The 15,213-nt window shown below is 38.3% G+C and overlaps 1 protein-coding gene across 1 annotated transcript in view; it reads left to right on the forward strand.

Moving 5' to 3' along the window:
• The window catches only part of ttll5 (tubulin tyrosine ligase-like family, member 5), an 86,159-nt gene that overhangs the window by 59,886 nt on the left and 11,060 nt on the right, over positions 1-15,213 (forward strand). Inside the window, exons 27-28 of the mRNA XM_073869175.1 lie at positions 2,053-2,230; positions 8,331-8,527. Coding sequence (XP_073725276.1) covers positions 2,053-2,230; positions 8,331-8,527 — 375 coding nt within the window. The remainder of the gene's footprint in view (positions 1-2,052; positions 2,231-8,330; positions 8,528-15,213) is intronic.

Raw genomic sequence — 15,213 nt, forward strand, 5'->3', positions numbered from 1 at the left:
TTGTATTTTAATGTTAACATAATAAAGTTACATTATTGGTTGCTGGTTGTTAGTGTAAAGTAAATGCTGTTTCATATAACTCGCTAGCAAATGCAGTGTGAGGTTTTGTCTGAATATACAGCATCAGCGTCACTGCACTTATGTGTGTAAATATAAACTGTTTGCACTTGGTGATCACACCTGTCTGATGAATGACGTCTGAGGTCATGTTAGCTCAACTTTCACATAATATATAAATGCCAGAAAATAACATGTTTATATATAAAGAGTTTGGTTTCAAAATGCAATAAATCCATTTTGACTAATTTGGGTAAATACCAAGAAAGTGACAAGATGAAAACCACTATTTTCTGTTACAAACTTTCTCATAGCATCTTTAGGTTATAAAAACATAAAAAAATCAAATCCATAATTAAATTTTCAAATATGTATTATAAAAACTGATTTTTTTTTCAAAATGCTATAAATCTATTGAATAAATTTATAAATGTGCATTCATATTCGCCATGTCATATTCATTTAGTTGAATATTGGTATACGCTGATTAAAAAAATAAACATTAATGGCATTAATCAAAACACTTACTTTGTCATATTAAGATCACTGTCATTGCTGCGGTCATCCTTGGGGAATTTGCAAAGCAGCTTGGTGAAAAAAGGTTCACTGTTGAAGCAATCATTAGAAAATGGAAGAAACTAAACATGGCTGTCAATCTCCCTCAGACTGGGTCTCCATGCAAGATCTCACCTTGTGGGGTCTCAATGATCCTAAGAAAGGCGAGAAATCAGCCCAGAACTACACGGGAGGAGCTGGTCAATGACCTGAAAAGAGCTGGGACCACCGTTTCCAAGGTTACTGTTGCTAATACACTAAGACGTCATGTTTTGAAATCATGCACGGCACGGAAGGTTCCCCTGCTTAAACCAGCACATGTCCAGGCCCGTCTTAAGTTCGCCAATGACCATTTGGATGATCCAGAGGAATCATGGGAGAAAGTCATGTGGTCAGATGAGACCAAAATAGAACTGTGTGGTCATAATTCCACTAAACGTGTTTGGAGTGAGAAGAATTATAAGTAGCATCCCAAGAACATCATTCCTACTGTGAAGCATGGGGGTGATAACATCATGCATTGGGGGTGTTTTTCTGCACATGTGACAGGGTGACTGCACTGTATTAAGGAGAGGATGATGGGGGCCATGTATTGCGAGATTTTGGGGAACAACCTTCTTCCTTCAGTTAGAACATTGAAGATGGGTTGAGGTTGGTTCTTCCAACATGACAATGATCTGAAGCACACAGCCAGGATAACCAAAGAGTGGCTCTGTAAGAAGCATATCAAGGTTCTGGCGTGGCCTAGCCAGTCTCCAGACCTAAACCCAATAGAGAATCTTTGGAGGGAGTTCAAACTCCGTGTTTCTCAGCGACAGGCCAGAAACTTGACTGATCTAGAGAAGATCTGTGTGGAGGAGTGGGACAAAATCCCTCGTGCAGTGTGTGCAAACCTGGTGAAAAACTACAGGAAACGTTTGACCTCTGTAATTGCAAACAAAGGCTACTGTACCAAATATTAACATTGACTTTCTCAGGTGTTCAAATACTTATTTGCAGCTGTATCATACAAATAAATAGTTGGAAGATCATATATTGTGATTTCTGGATTTTTTTTTAGATTATGTCTGTCAGAGTGGACATGCACCTACGATGACAATTTCAGACCCCTCCATGATTTCTAAGTGGGAGAACTTGCAAAATATCAAGGTGTTCAAATTTCCCTCACTGTAAATGATGCGAATTGGCAGGCGTGCGTGATTGCAGCAAAAAACACGCGCTATTTGCCTTAAACGCGTCTTCTGCAAGTTAAAAAATATTCAACTTAAGCTAAAAATAAATATGACACAAAGTTAAATCCCAAGACGAATCGAGAGTGAGGAACGTGTTTGGTGTGTAGGCAGCATTACACTGTATGAGATGTGGTGTGATGAATGTTAAGCAGATGTTTTTATGCCACAGACTGTAATGTCGTGTTGAAAGTTGTTTTTTACTTTTCAGGGTTTTGTGTGAACCCAAGCAGCATGTATTAAATGGAGATGCAGATGATGTTCAGTCCATTGAGCAGAAGCAGCGGTCAGCCACAGGCAGCTATCAGCTCCAATTCGCCATTCATCAGCTCCAACAGCAGAAGCTGAGATCCAGACAGTTACTGAACCAGAGCCGCACACGCCAACAGGTAAAAACATCATCATCATCACTGCATATTTACAACAACAATCCAAAGAACTCATTCCTAGCCCCACCGACAGACCTGTGAATGAATGATGCATATTAATGTTTTTGCTCATACATAAGTCCACTTTTTTTCTGTTACTTTAAAGGGCACCTATTATGCAAAATCTACTTTTACAAGGTGTTTGGACATTGGTAGTGTGTAAACACAACCACGCACTCCTGATTTTGAATCCTCATTAAACCAAAGCAATCCCGTTTTGATTCTCTTTTAGATAATGTGATGTCACACTGACAAAGCCCCGCCTACAGCCACTGTCTGACAGTCCTGCAGAAAGTTGTATGCTGTCCGCCATATCATAGTGAGATATTATTGACTATTTACAAGAATCCGATCTCTTTAAAGTGAAAGTGGTAAGGGAGTGAGGAGCTGTAGCTCATTTGCATTTAAAGGTACAGACACAAAAACAGCACGTGTTTGCTCCCACCCAAATAGGGTCATTTTGAACATGCTTTAATAAATGATCTATGAGGTAATTTAAGCTGAAACTTTACAGACACATTCTGGGCAGACCTGAGACTCGTAAAATTGGGCATAATAGGTGCTCTTTAATATGTGCAAAAGAAATCAAATTCAGTTTACTAATATCTCCCATTGTAATGTCCCTTCACAGTGTTAAACAAATGGATTTAGTCAGTATAAAACGTGATTTACACCACATGTGTTCAGTTTGACATCACAGATGCTGTAAACAGGCCGTCTCCCGCTCGATCAGCATGACCGAATACTCCTTCAGAATAGTGTTGCAATGCGCATACACTGATGTCACTGCACCACGTTGACGTTCATCCCTAATTAATGCAATTGGAGCTTTGTTTTTCTTGGCTTGAATCGAATGCGTTGTGCAGGGGATTGTGGGAAATCGATTCCCACCCCCACAAAGGTTTTCTGACAGAGATTTCCTCCCGGGTACTCTGAAGCAATCAGTCCAGAGTCTCCAGAGGGCTTTATTGAGCCACGGTACCATTCAGAGCAGATGTCAGCCGTGTGCCCGAATCACACGCAGGAGTAAACTTCCTGAGGATTAAAACACATAACTGTACGCGCTCGGGGAATCGTGTGTTTATTGGGTGGACTCTTGTTGAGTCAGTGGACACCTCCCTAAAACCATTCTGTGCCCACTCTCACGCTGTACACTACTTTTACTGATCTCACAACAGGAACTAATTCACATCATTTAATGCACTCTTGTGAAACATCTGTTGTTCATCTTTCAGTTCTATTTAAAGTCAACACATTGAAAATTAACTCTTTCTTTAAACCACCCAGCTTTATTCTGATGTGGAACACCCACTTTCCATGATTCAGTGAAGTTTAAATGAATCAAATCATTATTTTCTGTTCAGATAGTCTTTCATGTTCTTCAGTGAATATGCCCTTCAATGCAAACATTTGATTTAGAAATATTTTATTTCCATAATGCTTCTTTTATAAGATTTTGAATCAGTCAGATGTGCCCTTGTTCTCCTTTGGGTGGCGCACTATAAACTTTAACAAGAGTTCACCAGTGGTTGAATTACGCCAAAGATTATGACGGGTCCCCTAGCTAAGATCCACCTCCCATCATCGGGTCGCCGTGTTTTTATAAAGGAAGATCCTGGATCAACATGTTTTGTTGGTCCTGCACGTTTTTATAAAAAAGAAATCCCAAATTACCCTTAAAGGGAGAGTTCACCCAAAAATGAAAATAATGTCATTAATCGTTCCAAACTCTTAAGACCTCCATTCATCTTCAGAACACAGTTTAAGATGTTTCAGATTGAGTCTGAGAGCTTGTTGACCCTTCATTGAAAATCTACATATATGGTATACTGTCCATGTCCAGAAAGGTAATAAAAACATCATCAAAGTAGTACATGTGACATCAGTTAGAATGTGTTGAAGCATCCAAAATACATTTTGGTCCAAAAATAACCAAAATTACGACTTTATTCAACATTGTCTTCTCTTCCGCGTCTGTTGTGAAGCGCATGTGTGAGACTAAATTCACGTGACTGCAGTGACGCGGATGACGTGTTATCCTCAGACATGTTTGCAAAGTTTTTTTTTCAAACTTACAGTGTGCGTCTCCCTCTGACTGTAAATGAAGCCTGGGCGCAGAAAAAAAACAGCTGGGGTGCACCAGATAACACGTCAGCCGTGTCACTGCTGTCACGTGACTTTAGTCTCGCGCATGCGCTTCACAAAAGACACCAAAGAGAAGACAATACTGAATAAAGTCGTAATTTTTGTTATTTTCGGACCAAAATAAAGCAATAAACCCCAAGAAGCAGTGGGTTACCAGTGCATTTTATAACAGCTAAGGGGCGTTGTTAGGCACGACGCGAAGCGGAGTGCCTAAACCCCCTTAGCTGTTATAAAATGCACTGGTAACCCAACGCTTCGATGGGTTTATTGCGTTTATAAAACGGTTACTTTATATGCATAAAGTTAGCGGGATTTTATAAAATAAAACACAAATAAGTTGTAATTATATTAGTACAAATATTACTCTTCCGCCAAACAAAGTAGTTCCTCAGAATCAAGTGTGACTGAAACAAAGCGCAGTTCACAAACAACAGAGACGCAGCAAAGATAAAATGAAAATATGATTAAAGACGGTGGTGTTTATTTTATAAATCAACATTCATCTAATTTATACATTAACATTTATATTGTGCTGTTGAAGTGATGATCAAATATGCTTGTAAGAATGCTGAACTCTTTCCCCGTCAGCGTTTTTTTTTAAGTTGCCACCTGGTTTTAGTTTAATGCCTTACAGAAAAATGATCTTCTTTAAATAAACATAAAATATAAAATGAAAGAACAGACCATCCGCTTTCAAACAACAACAACAAAAAAAGTTTCATCCTACCTTAATTTGTTCTCTTATCAGTTATCACCTCTCAAATTTTCAGCTAAAAGCGGAGATAATTCCATTTATGTGAAGAACTTTAGTAAGAAATCATCAGATTCAGACATGAACAGTACTACACGGTGTTTTCAGTGAATGCGTCAGTGTTTAAGTTGGGAAAGATCGCCACCCAGTGGATAATAGCGGGCGTATGAACTTCAGTTATAAACTCCTCAGACAACGTTTTCTCTTTATTGACGAGATGACTCAACAGTATTTATTGACATTTATTTGGATATCGCCATTAATTGTGCAATTGTAGACAAATTAAAAATATGATTAAAGACTGTTGTGTTTATTCTCATAAATCAGTACGCAACAACAGTGGCGCAGTGATACTTATGTAATGTGGTCTGAACCATGAGGTTACCGGTGTATTTTATCACGGCTTAGAACGCGTTTCAACCAATCAGAATGAAGAACCAGAACTGCCCGTTTTATTATGTATTTTAAATGCTTCAACACATTCTAACTGACCCACTGATGTCACATGGACTACTTTGATGATGTTTTTATTACCTTTCTGGACATGGACAGTACAACAAGCTCTCGGACTAAATCTAAAACATCTTAAACTGTGTTCTGAAGATGAACGGAGGTCTTTCGAGTTTGGAACGAGATTAGGGTGAGTCATTAATGACATTATTTTCATTTTTGGGTGAACTATCCATTTTTTACCTCACAGATTAGTGTGAAATAAAAGTTTGAGACTAATTTTTTAAAAGCCCCTAACCCAATCCTAAATCTTGCAATCTCTCAGTTCCTCCAGAAAACAGTGTTAAGCCCGGAATACAATGCAGGATTTTTGTCCTCTTATCAGATCAATACCTTATCACACTGTGCGACATGGATCATTTAAATTCGGGTACGACAGGTATGTAGACTGTACGATGATGACGCAGAAGCTTCGGTGGCTGCGTCACACGTTAGCGCAACGTCACCAGCACCGCTCGTGGTAAACAAATACCAGCACGCAGGTCGTAGCAGCAAACACACTGTGCGGTGATCATGCTGAATTTTTGACACTGTCAGAAAACTATCATAGGCTATCTTTGACGCAAGATTGGGAAAACGGCTGTCTTTGAACCTCTCTCATTGTACGACTTAGGACCACCGTTGAAGAGCCACGATCACAGAAATCGCGAAGATTGTTTCACAATGGCAATCTTTCGTCTGGGACAGCCAATAATCTTGCAATGTATCCTGGGCTTTAGGCGCAGTTGAGAGTTTACATTTATTTCAGACCAAATTTTTTTGCTAATTGCGAAATTAGGACAAATAATGGACAGTACCGCTTTGTGGCAGCGCAGCACGAGAATTTTAAATTTATGTCGTATTTTAATTTAATAATTTTAATAACCTCAATCCTTATATCCTTATAGGAGGTCTGAGACCACTCCAGCCCCCCCTCAATTCCAACACTGCCATATACATTACAACGATAATAATAGCTATATTAGCGTCCACACCACCGAACAATAACAATAACTTTATGCTACTTCGCTTGTGAGGTACAGTACTCATGCAAATCATTTAGCTTCAATGGCATTAACTAATATGATATATTTCCTTTAATAATTGTTCACATGTCATTAAATGTATAAATATGCAGTTAATAAAATTGCATTTACACAGCAGCTATAACCAGCAGATGTCCTCAACATGCTGCGTTTCACAAATCTCTATACAGTGAATCTAGTAGTTTGTGTAATCTAATACCTTACCTTTTGATATCTATTAGAATGAAAATATTATGAAGTCAATTTCAAAGCAAATGCATCTGCTGGATACCTGATGTAATTTATGTTATAGACCTCAGCTTCTCCACCGCGTCATCTGTCATTTTAAATGCGCATGCACTTTAGATTCAAGTAGATCTCATTGCCTGTCATTGATTTATTGTTCATCAGTTGAAAAAAAGCACTCAGAAAGTGATCCCAATGATATCGTTCATTGTATCTTTATCGTTGATCCAGGAGCCACATATAATGGTTACTTTTATAGTTGTGATGTGAACTCTGCTATTTTCTTTCAAATAAAAACATATCGTTATAATGTGAGCGGCCCTTAAGATATAACCAGAGGAGTTAGACTGCTGACCGCCGTTGAGAAAGCGTGAGGTGCGTCCGGTTCAAGGCAAGCGGGGGTGAGAAGGCGGAAGCGTGTTACCGCTTCACCGTACTCTCTACTGGGCCCAGACTCCACGGCTCCTCTGCCGTCTTGGCCGACGGCCACCTGGCAGTATTAGAAAGGTGCCCTTTCTTGGCCCATAACCCAGAACCTTCAACCGGTGAGCCTCGTCCACTCATTCATCAAACGCCAGCCGCCTCAGAAGTCCCTCACCGCCACACGACAGCGGCTCTGAAAAGAAGAGATGGATGGAAAGAATGCTTAGCCTTCCTGTTCCCCTCCAATCACAGAACGGTAGCCATTAAATCGCATGTCGGGATGGAAAATATGTTTATTCAGTCCAAGCTCTCATTCAAATGAAACTTGTCTAAACAAGAAAGAAATGTGCAGAATTCCTGCTCCTGGTATGTCCGATTATAAAGCATTTCGAGGTTGTTATGATAAAGCGTGTCATTTCTTTCTTCCCCACGAGGGAATGAACCGGATTTTGGAGGCTGACCCCGAATGACTGGAAGAGGAAATGCTGTTTTTAATAAAGCCTGAGATAAGGTCCTTTCTTCACGGAGCCGTTCAACGCGATCATCCTTCATAATGTACGATCTCAAAAGAAAATACGCAACTTTTACTGAACTCCAGCATTACCACAATGGAATCAAACAGAAAATCACAATTTATCTTTTCAATAAACTTGTTATGATGATGTTGATATTGTCATGGCCATAAAATAATCAGTTGTGAAAAGTGCAACATCACGAGATGCATTTGCTAATGTTTTCCAGAGTTTCCTCAGCACCCCCAACATCTGCTATTGGTTGGGCAAAATGAAGCCCACCCCAAACTAAAGCCATTGGTCAGATTCAGAAGTCAACACATCAAACAAAGAGAGCAATGTTTTCATTATGCCACAGTCTTCATGCTTTTAAAATCTGCTTTTTGCACACACAGTTTTATATAAAAAAGTTTGAATTCAAGCAATGCAAATTCATTTTCATGCTGATTTTCTCTGTTTGTGTTTTTCAGGCCATTCTGACTTCACACAACCTCATACCCGCTGCTTCAGCTCGATCTCATGTTCGCACAAATCTAAAGGACGCTCCTAATGTAAACCAGCCATTCGGACACAAACAGGGTCCTGAGTCCGGGGTCCTGACGCTCGCCCCTAAACCACCCGATAGAGACAGACGTGCATGCAGGACGGCCGTAAACTGTCTTCACAAGTAAGATTTAAACCTTTAGAGCGACAATGTTTCTTTATTGTGAGAAAACTGCTGTTTGCCCAGATACAGGTTACACGTGAATAAATGCACTTACTGTGATGAAATCATTAGACATTGAAATAAAGATGATTATAATAAAAGTGATTAGTGGGTTTGATTTCTCTGATATTTGTCGGTGATGTTAATGTCATTTAGTTTCATATAGAAAGAGCTCTCGGTAAACTCAATGACATCACAACACAAAATCAACCTTATAAACCCCAGCTACCCTTAATGTCATCACTGAATGATTTAATATGACTGATCACAGATCTGTTGGTTTAGTGCACATCTGTGGTTTGTCACCAGCTCCAGGGTTTCATCACAACACTGACATGTTTGGCCCGGGCACTGATATCCAAAATCAAGTTAGCGTGCAGTGTGATCGTCCACTGCTGGTTTGAATTTCAAGGCAAAATAAAAACTATTCAGCGAGGTTTAGAGTTTAAAAATTAACAATAGAAAAATATGTAAGATTTGTTTTTTCTCTGTGTGTGTTATATGTTTAGTGCATGACACTTTTGAAATGTTCGGTCTGCTGTTAATGTTTCTATTAGTTGTTATTCTTTTGAAGGACATTAAGAATATTTAGTCTATCTGTATTAATTCTCATCTTCTATACACACACACACACAAACACACACACACACGCGCGCTCACACACACACACCGTAAGTCCTTTGCATGCTAAATAAACAGTGTGGTTGGCCGTCAGGTTGTGTGGAAATCTGATTTTGCAGACAGAATTGTGTTGAGGCATCTGTAGTGTTCAGACACAGAAGAGAAGACAGAGAGATTCGCTCTTCACATTTCCCACGCTGCATTGCCACTTACTGAACGTTTGGCCCAATTACACAACAATAGCAGAAGACTGAGATATCAGGGGGATGAAGCCCACCATGATGAGGTCCAATCTGTCCTGACTTTCCAAATCTCTGATGTTTCTAATTCAGTCAAAATAATTCAATGAAAACTGTCGCCTGTTCACACATCTCTCTGATGAACTGCATTAAAATGTTTTTTTGTCTGTAAATATGCTTGATAAACATCTTTAATATGACGTGAGCGCTGATGTGGTAAAAACTTTAAAAAACATCATTGCTCGTTGATGTCATTTACAGAACAGCGGTCCTATCAGAAAAAGCAGAACGAGCATCACATTTTATTTCAGTTATTGTAGTACACAATATACATACAGCTAAATCTTCTCCAAAAACACCATAAAGATGTTTAATAGTTGTTCATGTAACTGTGACATTAGTGTGAAGTTTAATAAAAATAGAGAAGAGTCAACACTTACTAATGTTTTACTAATATTAAGAGATATCAGGGTCATGCACACACACTGATTAAATAAATGTATAGTTTGAATGTATGTGTATTGTGATATATTGTGCACATTTCAAAGACAGGGACAATAGACGAGAATTTTAGCAACTTATGGGGAGAGAGAGAGAGAGAGCGAAAAAAAGAGAAAGAGAGAGAGAGGAAATGTAGATAATTGGTGAAACCACGAGAGAGAGAGAGAGAGAGAGAGAGAGAGAGAGAGAGAGAGAGAGAGAGAGAGAGAGAGAGAGAGAGAGAGAGAGAGAGAGAGAGAGAGAGAGAGAGAGAGAGAGAGAGAGAGAGAGAGAGAGAGAGAGAGAGAGGTGGGTTAATGGTGGGGAGCTGCAGTGTTTGTTCGGGTTCGTGTTGTGTTTACTCTTTCTGTGTGGAATTCCAGAGTCTCTATCTCTCTCTCTCTCTCTCTCTCTCTCTCTCTCTCTCTCTCTCTCTCTCTCTCTCTCTCTCTCTTTTGCCCTGCATTCTTGTGGTTGGCCTGTGTGACATGGAAAACTGTGGGAATAAAGAAGCTTTTCAGATTGAGAAACTAAACTGAGAGAAGAATTACAGAGAATAGGAGACAGGTGAAGATACAGCAAGCAACACTAGAGTTCAAATAAATGATAATGATAAACACAAAAGAGAGGATTGATGATGATGATGATGGACTTTGAAGTCTGTTTTGTAAGTGTATGCGCAGTCGAATGCATAACCTTGTAAAGTCTAGTTTATTTAACTCATATGTGTACACAAACGTTCGATGCATGTGCATTGTGATAAAATGCAAAGCATCTCCTGTGCTACACACGACAATCTCCTGTAGACGCATGCACGGCGTATATACACACAATGAACACAGGGTTTCAAAAATCTGGTTCTTCACGTACGGTACTCGTGCTCTTTTCGAGAGATGAAAATTGCATCCTTGCATGGATAATACTTTAGCCTTTATTTTTACATCAGACAACACATCAAATAAACATGAACAACGGCATGTGCTGATCTAAAGCTTCTGTTTGATATCAATTACATAAACTAAAGATTTATACATTCATATATAGTTATATACTAAATAAATCATCTGTTCAGCATCATTAATGAAATAATACTTCTAATAATTCTACATCTAATCATTCATATCATCACAGATGTACACTGAAATAATGATTCATTCAATTTACTCAATTTTTTTAAGGTAAGTGGTTGCAATCAATTTATTTAAGCTACATTTAACAAAAGTTTTTAGTTTTGTTTAAATGTAGCTTAAGTAAATTGAGTAAATTGAATTCATTCCTTTTTTTAGATGACTTAATTTCTTCAGTTCATTTTTTATTAAAATGATGTTATCTTCTTAGATAAGACTCAGCATAGCTCCAGAAATCACAAAGATCCATCATTAAAGTAATCCACTAGCCTGACGTTGTCATACTCAATTCTAGTCAGAATTTGAGTCTGATACCGCTCCATTGAGCTATAATTATGAGGCGTTTCTCAACCGAAAAATACCTCTGCACTCAATTGGATAGACCTACGACCAATCAGAGCAACGGAGTGTATGTTGAAATTACGTCTTTGCAGCCTGACCGAACTGCTAGTTATTTCGCTACAATGACACTAACATTGTGATTATACTGAGTTAGCGAATGTACATCAACACCTACTATGTTTACAACATTTTGTTTATATCACAACATGAAGTATTTACTAAGTCATAGAGTATGACTATCTCTTACCATTTGTACGTTAGGTGAACTTCATCCACGACGATACCCTACGTTGGCTTGAAAATATTGGAGCCTAGCATGTCCCTCCACTTATTCAGCAACTACGACTCCGGGCTTCCGAAAAGAAGCTGGCAACGACCGCTAATTATATCCATCTCGTCGTGCACGCAGAGTTGCATCGCCATGATAAGGTTGCCCATTTCAGTTGCGACCAACCTTTGCCGAATCCCATAGGAAGGACGGCAAAAACATCAACAAATGCCCTGCTCGCGTTTCTCTGTTCCTCTTTTAAAATCAATGCTCTGTCGATATCTTTTAGAACAGACTCAATGTCAGAATCCACACATCTGAACTCTACAGCGGCAGCCATTCAACACACGCGCTCTTTGGTGACGTGGTTCATTACGTTACTGCACTGAAAAAAAAAATCATTTCAATTTATTTAATTTTAATGTGTACATCGGTCCCACATGATCCGATTGTTTAAAACCAAAATAATTTTCCTCAATTAATTTTTATGTGTCAGACCAAAACATTTTAATTATTTTAAGTAGTCTAATATAAATATGTTGACTCAAAGTGATATTTCTCTTTACTATAACACATTTATTTTCTAATGTTTAAGTAATTTTATTATGTAAGGGGACTAGATTTTCATCTGTAATTCCAACATGCTTTTTTAATGCTTATATTATGGGATTATGTAACTCTAAAGCAATTTCATTATGTCTCTGGCACCAGAATAATCACCCATAATTATCCAAATGTTATTTATTTTTTTTTAAATACAAAATACATTTGCATTGGCATAAAAAGCAAAGAGTTTTGTACAAATGTTTAGTGATATTGAGGCAAACCACTGCTTTCAGATCATCAATTCATTTAAATCACTACACATTAATTCAATAACAGTCAATAACTATTATAACAATCAGCACATGCAGTACATACATAAAGGGGCAATTTCCCAAACAGGTTGTAGATTAATCCATGACTAGGCCCTAGTTATATTAGAATATTTTTACAAAAATAAAGTTTACAAACAAACCTACCTTAAAAAAACAACACTGGAGTACATCTTTACACAAAACAATGGCACTGATATATGGCATTGCAAAAGTCTGGGACTAGGAAAAGCCCCATCTGTGAAACCCAAAATGTTTAAAATAGTTACTATCACAGTAGATTTAGAAGTGCTAAAACACAAACACTGCATTCCAAAGAGACATGCAAAACAGTACTATTATTTTTAAAATGGATTTACAAACTGGAAAATATCAGTCCTTCAGAAAGTCAGAGCTACAGCATTTGTATAAACTGTTAATCAAAAATTCATCAAAAACAAAATACAACAACCATTTCCAAAATCAACTCTGAGTAGCAAACTGTTAATGTATTAATAAGAGAAAACACTTAAAACAGATAAAAAAAGTCAAAAATGAGCAGCACAGTCTTTCTGATCCTTTCACTGAAAGAAACTGTTCGTTAAAGTTACTCTCAATGCAGTTTGGATTTCCTCAAAAATAAAGCGGAGATCAGGATAGCTCAGGTTTAAGGCATACATCAGCTCAAACACGATATTGCAACACCTTCATGGCTTCCAGGACTATACAAAGATCCTCTTCTTCATCACAAAAAGTAATGTTGTTTGAGAGCACAAATCCCAACATTGGTGTCTTCAAATGACCTCACTGATGCTGACTTCATCCATGCCCTGTACAAAACAAACAAATGTAGTTAAAGAAACAGAAAAAAGGTTACTGTTACAATAAAAGTGTCATTGGAAATTAGTACAATGCAAACAAATATAAATGTAAGTATACAGACCCATGTGCATTGCCACAGCATGTTACAATTGGTTACAAATATATGGGTTACAAAGCAAGGCAGCTGCACTGTCCACTGCTCTGGGTGGGTGTGTGGGTGTGTGTGCGTGTGTTCACTAGGGATGCTCCGATCGATCGGCCGATAATGGTATTAAATGACTCGATCGGTGCTCGCTAAATCTGCCGATCTCATAAACCGATCTTTCTGTTTACTTTTGTCATCAAAAGGATCCTGAATGTGGCTGCAATTAAAGACATTTTTTACGTAGCACGAGCATTTTTACAACCCGTTGCTCATGTGCTCAAATTTCGAGTGTGTGCTACCATACCTGACAATCACATCAAAAGTGAATTCTCTCATTTTCTCACTCTCATGTTGTTACAAACCTGTATAATGTCTTTGTTCTGATAAACATGAAGGAAGATATTTATTTTGAGAAATGTTTGCAACCAAACTGTTCATGAGCCCCATTCACTTTAATAGTATTATTTTTCTCCACTATGGAAGTGAATGGGGCTTATGATTGGTTTGGGTACAAACATTCCTCAAAATATCTTCCTTAGTGTTCATAAGAACAAAGACATTTATAAAGGTTTGTAACAACATGATAGGGAGTAAGTGATGAGAATTTTTATTTTTGGGTGAACTACCCCTTTAAATCTTCCCAGGTGTTTTAATGACCGTGTGCCAAAAGATGTTGTAACTAAAACTAGAGATGCTCCGATCAGCATTTTTGGGGCCGATCACCGATTACCGATCACCAAGATCATGATCTGCCGATCGCCGATCAGTGCCGATCACAGAATGGCAGTGGAATGGGAGTCTTTTATCTATAATCTAGCAGAGTTTACACCATTTGTAGAAATGAAACTAACTATAAATTAGGTATATTATTGTTTTAATAGAGAATCAAATAAATAAGCCCAACAAATATTTCTTCTTGCAAAGAGAAATGTAGTATGCCTTTAAAAAGGTTTATGTCTGTTAAAAGTAATTAAAATAAAACACTTCACAGTCTTTACTGTATGAATTAAATATACACGCATTCGAATGAAGTACAACAGTTCTTCAAAGATGAGCAGAGAGTAATTTTATTGAGAGATGAATTAGGATACTGTAGCTTTAAGACGTGGGAGAGATCGTTCTCTTCACGTGCACTGATGACAGGCTGCTGTGTATGCGTGCGGCGGGTGTCCGCAAACAAGAGCAGCTGTGAGAAAAATGGAAGTTTAAACCTTCAAAACTTTAAAACGAATGCAAGTAATAAACTTTCGGCATGAGGATGCAATTGTCCGCGATAGATATGTGTTGTATATGCTGTCTGATAGGGATGTGAAGACGCATTGCGCTGAGGACCAGAGCGCGTCCTCATAGTCCGCAAACAAGAGCAGCTGTGAGGAAAATGGAAGTTTAAACCTTCAAAACTTTAAAACGAATGCAAGTAATAAACTTTCGGCACGAGGATGCAATTGTCCGCGATAGATATGTGTTGTATACACTGTTCATTTGTAGCAGAGATGTGTGTGTTGCGCGTCCTCATAGAAAATGCGCATATCTCTGTAAAGGCAGAGAGGGAAATCACGTCACACATGAGCAATGGGTTACAAAATGCTTGCACTGTGTAAAATGTTCTCTAATTGCAGCCGCATCAGGAACACTATGATGACAAAAGTAAACACAAAAATCGGCTCATGAGATCGGCAAATTTAGCGAGTGCCGATCGCGTCATTTAATGCCGTTATCGGCCGATTACGATCGGCGGCCGATCGATCG

The sequence above is a fragment of the Misgurnus anguillicaudatus genome, chromosome 7 (assembly GCF_027580225.2).
Source record: "Misgurnus anguillicaudatus chromosome 7, ASM2758022v2, whole genome shotgun sequence".
NCBI lineage: Eukaryota > Metazoa > Chordata > Actinopteri > Cypriniformes > Cobitidae > Misgurnus > Misgurnus anguillicaudatus.